This window comes from Chiroxiphia lanceolata, chromosome Z, assembly GCF_009829145.1.
Source record: "Chiroxiphia lanceolata isolate bChiLan1 chromosome Z, bChiLan1.pri, whole genome shotgun sequence".
Lineage (NCBI taxonomy): Eukaryota > Metazoa > Chordata > Aves > Passeriformes > Pipridae > Chiroxiphia > Chiroxiphia lanceolata.
The window spans coordinates 52,516,191-52,537,210 of record NC_045671.1 but is presented as its reverse complement, the minus strand read 5'-3'; the positions used below and the strand labels follow the sequence as shown (position 1 = coordinate 52,537,210).

At 37.0% G+C, this 21,020-nt stretch overlaps 1 protein-coding gene across 1 annotated transcript in view; it reads left to right on the top strand.

The window, feature by feature from the left end:
* FAM172A (family with sequence similarity 172 member A) overlaps positions 1-21,020 on the top strand; it is a 202,224-nt gene that overhangs the window by 13,883 nt on the left and 167,321 nt on the right. The window contains exons 4-6 of the mRNA XM_032676697.1: positions 10,645-10,767; positions 14,009-14,110; positions 16,702-16,802. Coding sequence (XP_032532588.1) covers positions 10,645-10,767; positions 14,009-14,110; positions 16,702-16,802 — 326 coding nt within the window. The remainder of the gene's footprint in view (positions 1-10,644; positions 10,768-14,008; positions 14,111-16,701; positions 16,803-21,020) is intronic.

The window sequence follows — 21,020 nt, the reverse complement described above, 5'->3', positions numbered from 1 at the left end:
TGTCCTGTGTTTATACTGCTTATGTGACCATATAATGCTCAGTACAGCATTCATTTAATTACAGAGAAAAAGAATTCTCGTATACACAATAATACTTCAGAGATGGTGTTATAGTGCATATTTTGCTGAAAATTGTCAGTTTTGTGAGAAAATGTTTGTATCGCCTATAAGGTGTTTTTCAGGAGTCTGTTACCCTGAGTGGGGCTGATGCTGGTTCATATTTTTCCCATGCAGCATGCTGTATAATGTATCCCTTCTTTTCTTGTATTAATTTTTGTCTTGGGAAGCAATATGATCAGCTGCTGTAGAGGTTGTCATAAAGTAAGAATTTTAAGATAGACAGTCCCCAGTACATATGTATATTGTTTACGTGATTTTTCATGGTTAAACATCTATCTGATCATAAGATGATGTAAAGGTAAAATAATTCAATGGATTATGTACCTTTTTCCTGTAATTACAGTTCATTTATCTATAAACTCTGTTGTAGCTGTTACTCGTTCTTAGCTACCACAATATTCAAATCAGTAAGTTGTTTTTAACAGCAAAGTTCTCTCCTAGAGGGCATCTAATCACAGTCTGAAGGATGTGTGAAGAGTCCACTAGTTCCTGTGACTTAATGGTTAATCATCATTTTCTGAGAGTGATTATTTATAAACATTAACCCAAAGAATGATAAAAAGAGTCTTTAAGGGGAGTCCTTTTTTTACTCATTTTAAATAATATTTGGAATGATAAGCCAAGTCCTAGAAAATGAGAAAATTGCTGATGATGTCTCAGTACAAGAGAGTGATTCAATCCCAACAATAACAGTTTACAAAAGAAAGAGATAGGGCTTAACTGTGGTATCTACGTAAGGGAAATACAGAGTCAAAACTTAGATACAAAAGTGTAGTAATAACTAATAACTAGTGACTGAAGCCAAAGTAGTTCAAACTAGACATAAAGTACAAAGGGCAGTGACTAGCCTTTCAGACTGTCACAGCAAGTGATGGACTCTTTAGCTCTTAATAACTTGAATTTCTGTAAGAACTGTTGAGGTTAAACACAAGTTAGTGGTCTTAGAGGTTGGAAGCTGAAGGAAATAAAAGGCCTCTGTTTAAGAGGACATAATTCTGATTTTGTGAGCCTGTCTGCCCTGAAATGGTGAACCTTCCAAGGAAAAATCAGGAATTTACAGTGATTTTTTGTTTGTTTGTTTTTTTGGTTGGTTGGTTTTGTTGTTGTTGTTGTTGTTGTTTTTTGTTAAACTAGGTTGCATCTCCAGTCTCCTCCTCCTCCTGCTTTTATCTGCACCTTTGAGTTTAGTGTTAGTTGGCTGATCTCATCACACATTCTGCACCTACAAAAATTTAAGAGAGTTCTCCTCTTTAGTAGGGATTCATTCAAACTGGTAGGAAATTCGATATTTTCAACAAAATGGACAAAGAATTTTACGAGGTTGGTTTAGAATGATTGAAGTTTCCTTAGCACCCTGCCTTTGAGTGATTACTGCTAGGACAGAGTGTTTAGGCTTGAGGCTAAACTAACCCCATAGAAACATCTGTTCAACCTTGTTGAAGTAGTTCATGAAACAGGTAGAATTTAATTTTTTTCAAGGACTTTGCTTAATAGCATGGCAAGTAAAAGCTGGAACTGCATATGGCAAAAGGCTTGAGAATAAAAAGAGAACAGTTGCTCCAGAGTTTTTTCTTCTGGAGTTCAAATCACAGGTGCAAATTAAACTGTCAGATTCATTGTCATAATTATCATCTGTATTTGTGCACAGTGGTAATCTGTCATGAAGGGTGGAAGACTAGGCCAGGAGGAAGTACCTAAGGCTTAACAAAGATATGTGTGTAAAGTTGTGCACTGACATGGTATCATTGCCAAACAGCAGCGCACACTGGGGTATGCCTGGCTGGGATGTAACTCTGCTAAAAAGGAGCTGGGGGTGCTGTTGGGTGGCAAGCTTAACAGTGCCAGCACTGTACCCTTGTGGCAATGAAGGCAGAGTCCTATTTTGTAAGAGCCTACCTAGGACAGTAGATCTGATTTGTCCCCTGATTTGAAGAGAGAGATTGAAAAATTGGAAAAGGTGTCCACCAGGATGATTTGTATGTTAGAAGGATGATCACTATGTTAGAGAACTAACATACAACTAACTAACAATATCTGGAAAAAGGTTCAAGGAAGTTTGTATTGGAATCATAGAATTGTTTAGGTTAGAAAAGACCTCTCAAGGTAATAGAGCTCAACTGCTAACCCAGCATTGCTAAGTCTACCTCTAAACCATGTTTCTAAATGCCACATCTACACATCCTTTAAATACCTCCAGGGATGGTGATTCCAACACTGCCGTGGGCACCCTGTTCCAATGCTTGACAACCCTTTCAGTGAAGAAATTTTTCTGATATCCAATCTAAACCTCCCGTTGTGCAACTTGAGGTAATTTTCTCATGTTATTTGGGAGAAAAGACCAACCCCCACCTTGCTCGTCATCATCATGGCTGGGCTTCGCGAACGAAGATTTGGGGAGGGCTCTACCCACATTTGTCGGAAGCGCGTTGGTGTCTGAAAAGGCCAATACGAGATAGTCATGTCCGGTTGCAGAAGGCACAGCAGAAAGACTCCTTAGGTGGTATATTCTGCAAGGCACGATTCTTTCTGCGTTGTCTTTTCTCCTCAAGAGTGATCCTGCGTGCGTTCTCAAAAGCATCAGCAGCGTTATAGATGGTGTGTCTCCAGGCCTTCCGATTGGAGGCCAGAGTAGACCAGTTATGTTGATCAATATGACCAAGACTGAGATGTTGTTTCAGGGAGTCCTTGTATCTCCTCTTCGGGGCTCCTTTCTTGTGGCAGCCAGTGGCAAGTTCACCATAGAGCAAGATCTTAGGGAGGGGGTGGTCCTTCATCCTGGAGATGTGCCCTGTCCATTGCAACTGTGTTCTCAGCAACATGGCCTCAATACTTGTGACTGCTGCTTGTTCTAGAACAGATGTATTGGTCACATAATCTGACCAGTGGATGTGTAGGATTGTACGGAGACAGCGTTGATGGAAGCGTTCTAGGAGTTGCAGGTGGTGACGGTAGATGACCCATGATTCGGAACCATATAAGAGAGTAGACAACACTATGACTCTATAAACACTGATCTTTGTACTTTTCTTCAGGTGTTTATTTAAAACTTCAGAAAAGAGTTTGGCAAAATAAACGCCCACCCTGCTACAGACAGCAATAAGATCCCCCATAAGCCTTTTCTTCAAGCTAAGCACTCTCAGCTCCCTCAGCTAATCCTCATAAGACTTGTGCTCCAGGCCCTTCACCAGCTTCATTGCCTTTCTTTGGACATGCTCCAGCATCTAAAAGGAGAGAAGGCTTGGAGAAATTAAACATCCAATACGTAGAAGGTAGCTATGAAGAAGTTGTTTTCTGTTCAGAAGGATGCATAGTGAGAGAAGAAATTTCATCTCAGTATTAGAAAAAGGAACTAAACATTGGAGTAAGTTCCTCAAAAGCATACTGGAATCTTCCTCACTGAAATATTGAAGGCTCATCTTGGCAGCACCTTAGCTTACCTGATGTAAGGCCCTGTTAAAACCTAATGAAATAGGATCCAGGGGGAGATTGGAGACAAGATAATTTCTAGAGCTCTTTTTCAGCCTAGGCTGGTGTGGTTAGAGCTGCTTGGCAGTGTTGGCTCTGGGCGGAGATAGCAAGGTTGTAGATTTGGCAGTAGCAAAACTGTGTGAAGCAGTGTGATTACAATTACTGGCAGGCACTTAATGGAATATTTTTATATAAATATTGGATTTTCAGTTTTTAAAGCTGAACCAGTAAGGAAAATGAAATTTACTTGTGTTGCTTTTTTATCATTGTTCTTTTTATTGTTTTGTAAAAGAAAATAAAATATCTACTTATGTGGAAAAAAAATTAAAAATGCAAGTGTGATGCAGTCAGAATTTTAATATCAGGTTTATTTAAATACTGAACTAAAATGAATAATATGTTTATATTATTCACATTGTTTTTATATATATATTATAATGTTGTACTGCTTTATGATGATGCAGCAGAAGCAAATCTGTGGACTGCATGTGTTTCACAGGGCTATTTGCTTTGCTTGCCAGATAGCTGAAGTGAAGCAGTGCTCGGTTCAGCTGGCCAGATAGCAGGTTCTGCCTCAGGCAGAGGGCAGAGCAAAGACACTTGAGGTAGTGTATTAGTAAAGCTGTGAGAAATTACAAAAATTGACGAAGCAGGTGTTCTACACCAAGAAAACCTGTGGGCAGAGCTGTGAGGGGGATTTCTTGAGGCAGACATGACTGCAAAGAAGAGGTATGTATACTATGGGAATTTGGGGTATTTTAGTCTGATTCTGAAATAAGGTATCTAGATGATGAACTGGTAGCTCTGGATGCTCTTTTCAGTTGTGTGTGATTCAGTTTTTCATAGCGTCCATCTGTTCTGTATATTTTTGTGTCATCTGCAGTTATCTGCATTAGATGCAGAGTAGTCAAGTGGAGTGGTGATATTTATTTGCATGTGCACATTCTGGAAGGTGTTGGAGGAAACAGGTGTGTTGCAGAAACTTGAGTGCACCTCTTACCTTTCTTTAGTCTCTTTGTGCACCTGCTCAGCACGGAGTCTGAGTAGAATCAGAAATACCTCGCTGTGTGTGAAAGAGTCTTCTGGTTTTTCTGTGTGCAGGGGCATTTTTCTCTCACAGCTGACTCAGGGTTTGCTTAAGAGAAGATGATGTTAAAAAAAGAGGAGAAATTCTATCTTTGTCCTGTAACTGTTTAATATGTACACAGATGAGGTTAGTGAGAGTAGGTCTTTTCCACTCCATCTTTCAAGTCAAAATCCTATTGAAACCAGCAGTCTATTGCAACCATCTTCATTTCATCCAAATCAAGTTTTCTTATAAACTGTCACAGGGAAATTTCACTTATGTTAAGAAGTAATATTGTACCAAGTCCTCGTGACTTATCCTTGTAACGTAGACTGACAGGAAAATCTGACTCTGTAATTAAAGAGCATTTCACACCACTATTTTCTGAATGATTTTATTGCTTCGACATTTCGTTTTGTGCTCATTAGCTGAGCACTAATAACACCATGCACTAATGGAAAGTAAATCGTCCACTGAATATAGCACTATTACATGTTAGATGGGTTTTTCCTGAGGCTTCAATTGCAGGGTGTTAGTTCTCCATAAACATTAATTCCTTGTATTTTCCCTAGTGTCTTCTGTTTATGAAGAATTCTTTTTGGCCTTTTAGAGGTGAAGGCATCTTGAAATAAATGTCCTACTCTTCAGTGTACATACATTGGGTGCTGAGATTGGGAAAGCTAGGGAATTTCTTCAGAGTTCTTAAAACAGGAATCCAGTGGTCCATAGTTCTGAGCATTGAAGGAAATCAGTTGAGCTGAATGCCTAGAAAATGAGAAATACACAAAAAGAGGTTATCTGAAAACATTTTATTTTTTAGGGGTTGGGTAATATTCACCTGCAAATTCCTTCTTTGAACAGAATTCTCTGGGCGGCATTCTCCTGCCTTCATTGCAGGATGTCTTTTTGTGTCCCCAGAGTTGATGGCCTGATTTGTTAGATAACTATCCATCTGCCTCAGCAGAAGTAGGGTCCTCCGTACATGTTTAAGAAAGTATTGTATTATGTGTTGTTGTGGATTAGCCAATGTAGGCAGGCAGGTCCTTCCCCCAGCCACTTATCTCACTCTCCACACAGTGGGATCGGAGAAAGAACTAGAGGGTAAAAGTGAGAAAGCTTGTGGAGGAAACAGGTTGAGATAAAGACAGCTTTATAAGAAAAGCAAAAGCTGTGCACACAAGCAAAGCAAAATAAGGAATTGCAGACATTCAGCCATCTCCAAGAAAGCACAGCTTCATCATGTGTAACGGCAACTTGGGAAGACAAAAACCACCAATTTGCACGTCCCCTGTTTCTTCTTTTCCAGGTTTTTATTGCTGAGTGTGATGTCATATGGTTCAGCTGTCCTGGATGTGTCCCTTCCCATCTTCTTGTGCTTCCCCAGCCTGCTGGCTGGCAGGGCAGTATGTGAAACACAAAAAGCCTTGATGCTGTGTGAATGCTGTTCAGCAGTGTTATTGATGCTGTTTTCAGTACAAATCCAAACCCTAGCCCCATACAAGCTACTATGAAGAAAACTAACTCTATCCCAGAGAAGAACAGTAGGAATATTCAAAGCTGTAGCTACTGCGGAAGAATTCTTGATGACCATTTTGAACCTTGTGTTTGGTTGGTATGTCATATTTTAAACTTCACAGAGGCTGTGTTGAGGTTCTGCTGCCTCTTTTTCTATTATTTTGACATTTTTATTTGCTTGTGTATACGTGAGTAAGTTTATGAAGGTCATTTCCAGCATTTCAAGGAAGTTAAACTGAAACAATTAAAATTTCACTGTGTGGAATTGTGTTGACTCTACCTTATGTAAATAACTGAGTTGCTGGCACATATTGCTAATGCATATAACTCCTCTGCTATTTGAACTTCTGGGGTAAATAACATTGGAAGGTAGTTGCTGTGTAAATAAAACAACCTTTAGTGTAGACTGCAGTCATGTACTTTATCAGCCACTTCCACCACCATTTAGTAGAATGCAAAGATCTAACAAGATATGGGAACTTTGGGATCGTGTCCAGTTTCTGTGTATTCCAAGTGGTTACAGATCATGCTCTTCTAACATTTATTACTCCCCTCCTGTGCATCTTCCCTCTGCCTTTTGCAGCTGTACTGAGCATGGTCTAGGCAATTAGGTAAATTTTCTGGAAATTCTGATGAGTCTTAGTAAGTCTATATTAAATGTGTGAGAAAAGCCATTTTAACTTTAGCAGATCTGGGCGGGCGTTAAGGGTAACGGCAAGAGGCACACACACTGCTAAGCTGGTCCTCTGATCCTGTATTTCTGATCTCTGCAACATGGAAATGCTATAGCTGCTCATTTACATCAGAATTGAGCACAAGGTACTGTCTCTGAACCTTCTTTTTATAAAAGAGTTAGACATTTTAGCTGAACCTTTTCGAAACAATTTAGTCTAAAGCAGACTGGTAATAATTGGCTTTCAGAGCTGAAGTTCAGCAAACCTATAAGCACTTGAAAATACAGTCTTTTAAGTGAGAGAAAACCTTAATTGACACAGTTGTTACTGGTGCCATCTGTAGTGCCCTAAAAGCAGGAAAAGATAAAATCTAATTAGAAAATACTGCTAAGATTAAATTATGGTTTTTTGCTCTGTTGAACCAATACAGAGAAGGGACATCTCTTTGAAGAAAACCTGGGTCTTAGTCATGAGGCGCATTGCACAAATCTAACCCATACTTGTTCCTAGCTTGCTTGGATTGTCAGTTTACGAAGAGCAAGACTCTAATTCAACTGTGTTCTAGTAAAGCACTGCAATACAAAGAAGCATTCCAATAGCACTTCTTCAGATTGCATCCAGATAAGCTTGAAGGACTTGTGCTGTTTGAAAATACTTGTATACTTTCTTTTTATGGTGCACTTTTGGTGGTGTTAGCATTACAGTTATTTATGGCCTTTATTTGGAACATTTGTAATATTGACCTAATTTCAGATAATGCTAATTTAGAGCAAAATCATATACTACATTTTTTGTCACATTTCTGTCTGCATTTGTATAATGAAGAATAATTGAAGTGTGTTGAAATCTCTGTGTGCGTGGCATATATATGGGTGTCTAGTTGGATTCGAAAAATAGGACTGTTATGCCATCAAAAGTTCTGTTCTATTATCAATTTACAGGCAAGAACATGAAATATGTATGTGTATTCCCTTATGTGTGCAAAAGTTTTGTGTTTAGTTATTGATGGGAAGAGGGGCTTTTTTTTAAATTAATTTAATGACCATTTATTTGTGAATCCACCACTTTTGTAGTTGCATAAATAAGGATATAATGAAAGTGCAGCCTTGTTCTCTCATGTGAAACCATGAAACCAGAATATTTCTGCTGTGAAATAATTTTAAATAGTCTTGGGGACAGAGTTAAAGAGGCACAGAATATGTATAAGATGTTTTTTATAAGCAAGATACATACAAATAAATATACATGAACTTATTTACTGTAAGTATTTCTTCAGGTGAAATAGTAATTTGTGTTTTAGGAAGTATGCTTGCTATGTGTAGCTAATGCAAAATAAATCACAGAAAGATGTTTTTAAAAGAATTATCTAAGTAATTGTACAGAATAACACATTTAAAGTCAGTATTTATTATAAGAAACTTGATGATGGAATTTGGGAATTATGCAGAATGGTCAATATATGCAGTTGAAGATCACTAGGGGTAGAAATTGATGCCTAGAATAAACTACAGTTCCTGCATTTGTCTATATGCAGCCATTCAGAGAGCTTTCTGATTTTCCCACTGTTAGATTTTGTACCATCAGACTATAGAGGATTTGGCACCTCTCTGTCAAAGAATAAAAGTCCAACCCTCTCATCTAATTTCTTCTGTTTGTCATTTAAACAAATATCAGTGAGGGATTAAAAAAAACGCTGTGTTCACAGAAACTATGCATAACATACTGTATGCTAATTCCATCCTCATTATGATACTAAGTAACAGGTTTTTTACTTTGTCAAAAAGAACTGTAAATTCTCCCTCTCAAAGCTAAAATGAGCTGTTCAGTTATCTACTCAGTGGCAGGGTCTTCGTCTGTTAAAAGAAGAAGAAGGGTATCATGGTAGAGACAAGAATGCCAAGGACTCCTGGACTCTGCGTTGATTTATCTGATTAGGGAATGGGGTCTAATTTTCCAAGGTAAATCTGTTCAGATAGATTTTATGTTTCTTCCCTTGGATAACATCAAATCTTTGAACACCTGTATGTATTCTGTTAACTGCATTAAGTTACGTATACCAAATAATGAATTTTCAAATGTTGTATAGGGAGAACCACACAATTTCTATGACTAGAATAATTGTAATCTAGACTGTCACAAAACACTGTCAGTGTCATTTTCTAGCACTTCTTGTAGTTTTAACTGAAATCAGTTTCTTTTCTGTATGATTTACTGGAAGGTACAGGGGTTTGTGCTGCAAATGTACAAACACGATGAACAAGATTTTGTATTTGATAATCTTTTGTCAGTGGACTGTTTGGAAGCATCTGAGAAGAGTGTTCAATACCATCCAGTGTGAATTAACATTTGAGTCATTTTAATATTTATATTGACAACATTATATGTTAGAAAATGTACAATAAAATCTCAGAGGTTTTGCTGTTATTTTTGTGATTGCCTTTGTAATGAGTGCTAACATGACTAAAGCCTTAGCCAAAAGATGAACATTTTAACTAAATCATGTTAAGTACTGTCATAATTTGCAAAGTACACAGTCTAAGCAGGCCTTTCTTTATAGAGTTGTGTCTTTAAAAGGCTTTAGTAATATACTGCCATTTCCCATCAGCTTAGTCTGAACAAAGGAAGATGTCAAAGTCTACCATAGTTCTAACTTGTAAAATCAGTTGACTGTTGGGCTTTCTAGGCCCCCAAGTTTAAAAAAAAAACAAACCAAAAGAACCCTCAAACCATCTCCTTAGTTAATATATATCACCCTCTTAAATTGCTATATTATTCCTTAATCTACAATAAAGTTTTTAATGTAACAGGTTTTCTCTAAAGATGGTAGAAAAATAGTCTTTATTATGCTAAATTTATTTTTTTTTCTACTCTCCTTACAGTGAACTGCTGTTACTTCAAAGAAACCATTTTGGGGTTCTTTCTTACGGGTATTAGGAAGCCAGTAGCAGAGTTGGTGAATGCTATTACTCTTTTTTTGGCAAATTGCTACAGAGATAGAGTTCATGCAAGCTCATCTATGAAAAGAATATGGGGAAGAAGAATAAAACAAATTGGTAATGACTGACAGATAAAGAACCAAAAAAAGATGAAGGGAAAAAGAATTCAGTGCAGAGAGGTCTTTTTATGGAGAAGGAAAAAGCAGTAATTGTGATGTGGTAGTTCACTCCCTTGGTGTCAGTTTCGAGATGAAAGAGACTATGGATTTGAATGTCTGGGTTGCCCTCTGTGCGACAGGAGAAATTTAGAATCAGATTTTGTATGTAAATTCTTATCTTGAATACACTGAAGTTTGTTCTATAGCTCTATACATTTCAGTCCTGATTTTCGATACCAATACCAATGAAGTATTGTAGAAATTGCAGTGGTTTAAAACTGTGTGCTTCATCTAGTTTTACTAAAACAAAACTATATAGTACAATAAGAACATCAAAGTGGAGTTAATTGATGAAGAAAATCTGTAAAGATTGTGAAAGTTCTATTGATTATGTTTTGGTTTTTCTTGTATCTTCTACTTTGGACTTATAAGTGTTGTGCTTCTCTAGAGACTTCTCCTTCACTGATGCTACATTAGAATCACAAAGAAAGATATATTGATTAGGTAGAAGTACCTTTAGGATTAGGAAGAGGTTATCGTTCATTCTTGTGAACTTGAATCTTTGACCAAACCTGGGGTTTATAATACTCTGACACATTTTGCTTTCAGAGCAAATTCTGGGGGTTTTTGTGGTGTAAACAGTAGAGGATGAGATCTGTTAAAGGAGCACTCAGTAAATTTAATATCCAAATCTTGTTCTTTTTCAGATTGTCCTTTGAGGATTAGCTGCATTTACTTCAGTATTTTAAATCTGTTGACAGTTTGGGTAGTGATGGCTCAGCTCCAGCAAGGAGGTCCAGATGAAAAAGAGAAGACCACTGCATTAAAGGGTATGAATCTCTTTTTTACATATATTGACATTTCAGAAATGATTATTAAGGAAAGGAAAATAATTTGTTATAAGTATGGGTTAGAGCTTGGGAATTACAGTACTGGAAGAGACTATTAATCCACGTGTCCTAATGCTTATTGTCTGATGGTATGTCCATTATCAGTATTTTCATATGATGATATAAAATATAATTATCTGTGGTAAGGAGTTAACGGAATACAATATCCATTAATTTTGTAAATTTACATAATTATCCTTTGAGAAAGTTGTCTGGTGCTTTTGTGTTCTTAGTTTTTGGGAGTTTTCATTTAATTTATATGACGCTTTTGTTTTATAGTTATACAATCATATTACAGCTTTTAAAAGTCTCTTGGACTGGAATGTTAACAGCAAAAAGGTTCTCAGGACATTGATTTCCATATTGGTTTTATACACTTCCCTTTGTATTTTATGTTTTAAAAAATAAATGGACCTAAGTGACTTAGGGGAAAAAAAACTTACATAAATGATAATTTAAATAGTGGGTTTCGATTTTGGAAGTACCATGGAGTTGGTTAGACCTTCAAGTAAGCTAACCAAACATTGGGTTTGAAGTGCTTGCATCACACATTCGGACTCTAAATTATCTTTCAAAGGAGAAAAAAGAATATAGTTTGCAACTCTAGTGTTCATCCTGGATTTCTGCCAAAGCATTATTAGAAATTTATATTCTGTGTGATGATAAATGATGTTTCTTCAGTTGCGGCGTTTTTATGAAATGTTTTATGAAAACCTGTGTAGAACTTTTATAAAACCTTGTACTATTTCTGTCAGATTAGTATATTTTGAGGAAGTTATAGTTCATGTTTGAAAAAGTAAAACTCCCATTTTATACTTGTCATTGATTTGATCTTCATTAAGGATTAGTGTAATTGATGTGATCCAGTGATCTGCCATTGGGCTGTGAAGGTCTCCTGCAGATCACTCAATTTTCAGCTCTGTTAAACTGTCTCAGATTGAGTTGTAATGTCTAAGATCTTAAGTGAGAGTGGTGGATCAGATCTTGAAAGAATCTCGAAGTTGTTAGAACTCTTTAGCTAATTGAACAGTTGCATAGGAAGAAAGTGATTGTGTCAGTGGTTGCAGGACAGACCAAGTGCAGTCTTCCTCAGTGACTCTGATGGAAGCTGTAAATCATGACAAGCTGTGCATACTGCAGATAAGCTTTCATATACTATTGTCCTTGCTACTCAGGAGATGGCTATTTTATTATATAGTAAGTGACACTTCTGTGTAAACACATTTCCAAATAAAGTCACAGTAAGAAGACATGAAAACTTCAGTGAAACTAAATTCTAGAGGTGTGGTGTGACAGGATTCTCTTCACCAAGGAGAGAAAGTTTATTTGCTGCCTTGGTATTGTGAAAGTACAGAAGAAGAAAGGACATGCTTTTTACATCCTGTTGTGAAAGACTTCTTTGACAAAATTATTTTCTTTCTCCTATCATTTGGTTGAGAACCAAAGCAGTTCCCACAGAACTTTCAAAGGACAATACATGAGAACAAACATGTGATTGCTTATGTAAATTGAATTTCATGGGACTTGCTGTTAAATAGATGTGATGTAAAAGTGAACTGTGGTGGAGAAAGACAGATTTAGAAATCATGCAGTCAACATCTGATGTTATATGGACATTTAGATACCACAGAGATGATCAAACAGCATAATATTTTTTGGAGAGATGTTGAATTCCAGCGACCATACCAGATGGCCTTTGGTCCTCCAGCTTTGCCCACTGAAATCACTTGCAGAAGAAAGAGCTGGAGATAATCATATGGACACTGGAATGACTGTCAGGTGAACTGGAAGAGTTATAAAAAGAGAAGGTCAAGGAACTTCAAGAATATTGAAGACAATTTTCAGTACACTTCAAACATTTTGAACAATAGCAATTTCAAAGGGCTAAAGGTATTAATATTAAGCTTAGATAATGTGGGTAACCTACGAACAATAAGACTAAGCAAAAACAATGGTACTAACCTACAAAAATAATTATTTTAATTAATGAAAGGGTGGAAACAGTTAATGCCAAACCAAGCTTAAAGAAAATGAGCCTTTTCAAACTGTTTTCTTTTCTTTGAGCTACAGCTTTGGATGGTAAAGATAATAACTCAGTATACTTAAAATACTTAATGTATTTTCTTGGTAATACATGGTATCTTGATTTATGAAACAGTAATGGTTCCAAGCCAGTGTAGCACTCCTGAACAGAATGTGTGTGGTCTTCAAATTCATCTATGAGGAAGTAGGAAACTATATTTTGCTGGGATCCTGCAGAATTGTTTCTTAATGATTGTTTGATTATTAATCAGAAAGTCAGATAGGGTAGTGCTGGGCTGTATGGGTGATAAGCAGTGAGGAGAGATGATTGTACACTGTTATGTGTGTATGCAGTAATTGTTTGGTAGTGACATGAGCAAAACATGTCCCAATATGCTTACCTGTAATTAAATGAAAATCCTTGATTCTAGGCGTAAAGAATGTAGATTGTGATTACTTTAGTGTTCTTGCATTAGTGACTGCAGGCTGAACTAGATTTTACAATCCTGATCTGAAAAGGATGTGTATGTCATGGCTTGCAATGACATGGATGAGAGTTTTCTCTACCTTGAGAGCTATTTAAGGAGGGTGGTTGAGAGAAGGATTCAGATATAATAGTCTATTTGGGTATCAGAGGAAGGGATAAGAACTGGTATGGTCACACAGCTGGTAAATGCCCATGAGATGGTGTACATCAGATAATCTGACCTCCTCAAGAAGGCAAACAGAACTGCATCAATGGTTTCATACTGAAGCTAGATAAGTTTAGGTTAAAACATAAATGAGGTATGATTTTATGATTATATGGGTTTATGAATTTATGTACATGCGTACCAGAGATTTCTAACATTGAGGTAATGAATCATTGAAACAAATCACTATATCTTTGGTGACTTTTATGTCTCTAAACATTTTTGATCAACATCAGAAATAGATAGGTGGGTAAATAAATAAATAAATAAATAAACAAACTACATATACTGCCAATGAGGTTCAGCTTCTGAATCTGGAACAGGATTTCCCATAACAGTGTCCTATGTTAAGTAATATTGGAATATTGTTCTGCCCTTCTACAAATCTGAAGAAACACGTTTTATCAGTGTTGATAGTGAAACAAAAAAAGCATAGCATGCATTATATAATTTTTTTCCTTTTTTAGATTTATTGTCTAGAATAGACTTGGATGAACTGATGAAAAAAGATGAGCCACCACTTGAATTTCCTGATACTCTGGAAGGATTTGAATACATTTTTAATGAAAGTAAGTCATATATACTTTGTAAAGATTATACTTGGAATAATGTTGAGAGGTTATCAGAACTTGAATTTTACCTTATAAGTCTCTATTAGAATTTCACATTTTTCTGTTAAGAATAAAATTTTAAACTTTAGGGCTGATAGACTTGTAAATCTAGCTAAGTACTAAATTTTTATTTCATAAAATTATCACAAAAATCCATCATTTTATACAGTGTTGTAGATTTGTACTGTGCCTACTTTATGACTTTCTGTATTCTGTTACAGAAGTGTTGATACAAAAATTCTGAAAGTAATTCACGTAGCATTAGCATTTAAAAAGCAAAATTAAAGAATGGTCACTCATTTAAGAAATGTTTTATTTATTTTTATGGATACGAAGTTGTTATTAAGACAATAATTTGTCCTGGCTATTTCATTAATATCAATAGAAAAATGCCTATTTATATTGATGGAAGGATGAGTAATGTGATAGACTGTCTCTTCTGGTGTGGTCATGATTTTGCATTGCAGCCAAGTGTGTGATGACTACAAGTACTTCCAGCTAGCTCAATCTGTGTGTTAAATGAATTACTAGTATTTATAATTTCCAGTGTATGCATTTTAAAATCCTAAGCTAAAGTAAAACTAGACTCTGGAAAATGGCTCTTTCAAGATTGTTTAAAACCTGTAGGACAAGTGGGAATGTTTACAATTCTACTTCTTTTCAGTGCCTGTTCTGTGAACAGAGGAACTTTAGTTTCTAAATCTGCCTTACATCTTCCACTTTCAAAGAAAAAAAAAAAAAAGAGCTTTCCTTTAAATGATAGTCATTTATGCAACACTTAGCTTTTTAATACCCTGATGGCTTTCACAGGAACGTACTTAGAGACTAAAAGTGTCATGAAAGTGATGCTCTTTCTTTGATGGAAGAGGTTCAGCTCTGTCACTTTTCAGCTCCTTATTTTTAGATCTGCACAGTGTCTACTGTCTTTCTTACTGACTTCAGAATTAGTGGTTCATATGTGGCTGATAAAAAGGGATGAAATTTGAATTTTGGGGAATGAATTATGTTACTGAATGTTTCATCACTAACCTCACAACCTGAGTGATTTCCATAGAATGGAGGAAAACCTATTATATATGCTACAGGTCAGCAAAGCAAAAAGGTCTTAATTTTGCCTGTATACATTTAATTCAAATATTCAGTCATGTACTCTTATGTCATAATCATGCTTCTTTTTATGATGGAAAAGTATAGAAGATTTTTATCAGATTATTTAAATCTGAAGAAGACCAGGGTTCCAGAAAGCCAAAGAAAAAATATGCCAGATAGTTGTTCTATTTTATTTGCTGAGAGAGGCAATTCATGTACTATTGAATGGCGTATTTGAAGAGTAACCAGCTGAGAAGGAACAGCTGAAAGTAAAGTTATGATGAAAATACGAGAAGAAGGATATTTGGACCTGAAACAGGGACAGGAAGCTGTGAAGAAATACTTACTCGGTGTCTAGTATGTGAGGTAAGGCAGATCTGGGAAAAAAGTTGGATCAGCAGATAAGCATAACTATTATAGATATCAGATCTTAAATATTTTACTCAAAACGTCAAAATCAAAGTGTAAACGTTCTGAAAGGATGTGAACTAAGCAACTTTTCTCTATTCAAGAGGAAACATTGCTGAGAAACCTAGCTTCATCATGCAGAAATTTCAGTGTTCAAAGGAGTTTACTTGTACCTATCCCTGTTTTTAATATTTCTCTGATGAACTGCAGTTTTATGATGATCTGAGATAGTAATCTGTGTTTTGTCTGATAAGGTGAAACATTACGGGTAAGATATCTCTTTCCCTCAGTTTGCTGCCTCATGGTTGCCTTTTCATTGTTGTTTTAACACAGTCTATGTCTTCATCAGTGGTTGTGTGAGCTATTAACTTTGACTATAAAAAAGACCAACTCTGGGAAGTTACGCTGGAATGTAAGAATAGCATGAGGTTTTGCTCTGATCAAGCACTCTGCTTCATTCTGCTGTTGGAGTCTCAGTGTACCCTGAATCTAGAAGCTCTTAGTTGATTTCACTATGCCTAGGAGTTAAGATGTTTACCCTAACTGTGGACATGTTTTTTTCAGTTTACTTTAGGAAGTTGTCAAGCTTGAAAGTAAACGTTTCCTTTACTTTCAGCTTCCAGCCCTTTTGTACTCAAATTTCTTCATAATGGAGTTGGTTTTGAAAGCGTGTATTTGTAGCTACAATTTGATCACCTAATTAGTACTGCAGATCAAATATTAACTGCTAGTGTTTACATTTCACTGTTAATCCGTAGCAGTTGAGACATAAATATTTCTTGCAAAGCAGTTTTGCGTTTGATATATGTGTGTCATTTCACTGTCATAATTTCTGTTTAGCTTTATCTAGCAATATATACCATACAAGGGAAATGCATTTTGTTTTTAGGATACAATTGTTTTCCTTCAAAAATCCTATAACCAAAAATGTGGAGAAATTCATAATAACCCAATTTTTAGATGTAGACTTCTTTTAAAATTTTCAGCAATGAAATGTGTCCTACTTTTAATGAAGAAGTATACTAAATGTAATGATTTTGTTTCTTTTACAGAAGGACAATTAAGACACATAAAAACTGGGGAGCCATTCGTGTTTAATTATCGTGAAGATTTGCATAGATGGAACCAAAAGCGCTATGAAGCTCTTGGGGAGGTATATAATTTGTGTGTGTGTGTATGTATATATGTGTGTGTGTGTGTGTGTGTGTGTGTGTGTGTATGTGTGTGTGTGTGTGTGTGTGTGTGTGTGTGTGTGTGTGTGTGTGTGTGTGTGTGTGTGTGCTGTGGGCTTTGGTTTTTTTCCCTGTAGGAGTGATTCTTTTATGCTAATGAAGATTTAGTGAGGTTTCAGTCATTTAACAGAAGGTTTTTCAGGATTATTGAATATTAATGCTTTAACAGTAATTTCTATTGTTTGTTATACAGCTTAATATGTGATTTAGACTACTTGGCTTCAGTATATCTTCAGAATAGAATATCATCTAGATTACATAAATTAGATAATATTATACAGTGCAGTATTTAACTTTAGTCCCCTCAAAGTGAAGAATGGAGTACAAAACAGTGGCATTTTACTTTCTAGGTGAAGATAAATGTGTTGGTTGATTTTCTCATGTTGTTAGGACGTACCAGGAACCACTAAATAGATTAAATAGATATCTAATGATTAATTGATTAAATATTTGTTGGTGAATTAGATATTTGAATGCTACTAGTATTTCCTGGCTTTTTGGAGGTGTAAAAGCAACTGACCATAGTTACTTTTCTGTGTGAAATGTACTTTTTCAATGCTAAGCTTTTTGTATTGCTTTAGAAGTCAGGGCACTGACTTGTTAAAAAAGGCAGCTAATCTCAGTGGATGCAGAACTGTGTGCTGAGATCTTTCTTGCACTGTCACAACCTCCCCGCCTTACAGAGAGAACAGTCTCAGCACACTGACATTGAGGTAGTAATGCTGCTTGTGTCAGAGTGGCTTTTGGAGAAAGAAGGTGCAGAGTTCTGTTCACAAACTGGAGTCTTTTTCTTAGAGACTATGTGATATTGCCCACTGATTTCTGCTAGAATTATCACTCAAGAACTGTGTCTTTACCTCACACTTGTCTACTTTCATTGGTGCTATTGTTTTAGTAAGGATTAAACACACTTATTTCCCACTTAGTCTTTCTGTTGCTGTAATTCAGACTACTTAAAGAGATACTTGATTATGCATGTTTAGCCATTTTCTCTTTTAGATTTTCTAGTTTTCATAGTTTACCCCTGTGGGCAGTTCAGCCCCACACAGCTGCTCGCTCACTCTGCACTGTGGGATGAGGGAGAGAGTCCGAAGGCTAAAAGTGAAAAAATTTGCAAGCTGAGTTAGAGTTTAATAGGTAAAGCAAAAGCTGTGTGTACAAGCAAAATTAGAAATCAGTTCACTTCTTGCCATCAATAGCAGATGTTTAGCCATCTCCAGTAAAGCAAGGTTTGTTCATGTATAATGGTGCCTTGGGAAGAAAAATGCCTTATTCATAGAATCCTAGAATCGTTTGGGGTGTCTTAGCAGCTTAATTCTCTGGAATGCAGCTGGGATGTGTGGCTTTGCCGGTTACATTTGACCATGCCCCAGGCCATGCAGGGTTCTGATCCTTGATCACCGGCACCTTTCGGCCCTCAGTAAGGGTAGAAGGATAAGGTGTAACTCACACATGTGGCACGGTGGGTATCAGTTCTTCTCCAGCTGGCGGAGTTTCAGTCTACGGTGGCAGGCAGGCAGCATGTGGTGGCAGAGAAAAGGTGAGGGGGAGGTGGGGAGAGATTCTTGGCTAGGGTAACCGATTCTCTCTCTCCTCTCCCTGATTTTCCAAAATTTTTCCTCAACTCTTACAGTGTTCAAAGGAGGTTGTATGTGGTTTCTTGGCACATGGCCCTGTTCAGATGTTTGAAGATTTATGAAAATGGTAAACAATAGCAGGATCTTTTGGCAGGAAAACTCCAGCAAGAAACTCTGGTGAGGACTTCTGGCAGGAAAGCTGACAGAGAATTTTTGGTAGGAAGTTTTGACATGCAGAAACAATGGTGAAATATTATTTTTGGCATGTCTATATTACCTGGTTGTTACAGAAGGGACCTTAAAGATCACGTACTTCAACCCCCCACCATGGACAGCAACACTTTCTACTACACCAGGTTACTTAAAGCCCTGTCCAACCTCACCTTAAACACTTTCAGGGATGGGGCATCCCCAACTTCTCTGAGCAAACTGTTCCAGCGCCTCCCCACCTTCACAATCCAGAGTTTTTTTCTAGCATCTAGTCTAAACCTACTCCCTTTTGGTTTATTGTCTCTCGTCCCATTACTCCATGTTCTTGCCAAAAGTCCTTCTCCAGCTCCCTTGTAGCCTGTTACTCTGGAAAGTTTCCCCAGAGCCTTCTCTTCTCCAGCATGAACAACCCCAGCTCTCTCAGCCTGTCTTCACAGGAGAGGTGTTTTAGCCCTCTGGGGATCTGGGGCTCTATGCTTGCTTACTCAGCCCCTCTGTTTTATTTGTATGTCAGCCTGAGCACTCTGCTGGATGTGCTAGAGCTGCCCAGCTGTTCAGCATGGTTTTGTCCTGCCAGAACTTTGTTACCAAGGATTGGCTTGCTTTTTACCTCCTCCTCCTCATTCCTGCAGGAACTGTGGCAGGAATCCCATTTGATTGTGGAAGGAGACAGTGGACGGGGCTGCTGCAGCTGCTTCTCACATCTTTTCAATTTGTATGTTTTTCCCAGAAAGGGATTGTTCTGTTGCATTGTCTGTTACATTGCCTACACATTTCTTCCAAGAGGAAATGCACTTCCATGGTCTATGTGTGCAGACCTTTGTGTATGACTGCATTGTTCAAATATCCCCATTTTGCAAATAAGTAAGTGGGACAAGACATAGCTATAAAGATTAGTATGTTTCCATGTATGTTCCTGTGCCACCACACCTTCCTCTGTGTGTTTTGAAACTTAATCAAAAATCTGTTTCTGTGTATATCAATAGTGTGTGCACAGCTTCAGTACATAGTAGTATGAAGGACTTTTTGTGATTTTTGGCTAACCAGTAGGTATATGTGTTCATGGAGTGGGTGTCTTACATCTGTGATCTGTCCTGTGCGTTTTTAAGGTTTGAATGATCTTTGGAAATTTGTTTTGTTTATATTGGTAGGTAAAAGATGAGGAAGGCTTGAGGTCAGGTATTGACAGAGAGAATCGTTCTAAGTTGTTTGTTTTGTGTTCTTAGGAGAAAAGAAACTCATTTGTCTTTCAGTCCATTGTCTGTTCGGTACTAGGTACTACACAGTTCTTATAACAAAAATTTGTAAGTGCTCTATTGTCTATTTCTGGCACAGTTGCCTGAGAGCACAGAGGACGATGATCCCTGGCATTTATTCACATATGTAAAACCTTCTTTTGTGCCATAAATTAGGGGATCAGTGATGCAGTGGTTGAATCGTACAGAAGTAGTATATTACCCTCTGATGTAGCGTTTTGTAGTCTAGGGGAAAGATGTGTTTAGCAAACTGTGATAACTTAAGAAGCAGCAACTCATATGATTTGTAAGGTGATGTAGTAAAATCTTGCCTTAGGCCTTTGCTTTGAAACATCATCCTTTGGCTTTAGGAGTTCTCTGTGTACATTTTTGGCTCAAGATTTATGTAGCTGGACATACGATATGATGATGAAGTAGCTAGATTTGTACTATTGAACAAAAGTGTTTTATGTATTCAGTGTTTCCATTGTTAACTCAGTTGTTGCATGCTGATTTTCTAATTTTTAGAAGTTATATACATTGTGCACAAGGAACCTTGTTTTACTGTACATATATGTGCTATGGGCTGCTTTTACTGTGTTTTACTGATTTTTAGAAGTGAGTGTGCTCTCTGGCCTTATGTTACTGGCCTAATTCTGTCTTTCTTGGAGCATTAATTTCCATTTGGTTTCCATACTTTTTTTGCTGTTAGAAGTCGTAAATACACTATCTGTGATGTTCTGCCGTTTTTCTGGCTGTATGGAAATTGATTCTTCAAAAATTAAAATGGTTCATCAGTGTCTCCACTCCTTACATCTCTTTATTCGTCATTCACTGATCGGTTATTTCAGGCACACAGTTTTTGTTTTGTGGCCTCTTGATATGTGTTGCTAATAGACAATTTAGTGAACTGTTCATAATTTTGTGATTCTGGTTCAGTCATTGGTATTGCAGCATTGAATTTTGTGGAGAGCCTCTCCATTTGCTTTTTAAAAATTAAAATGGCAACAGAAGTGCATAGAACATAGTGTTGCAGCTGCTTCGAACTGCCGATTAAGCCGTGTGGCAAGTTTGAAGTACAACTGAGAACAATTTTGTGACAACAGTACGGTTGTTG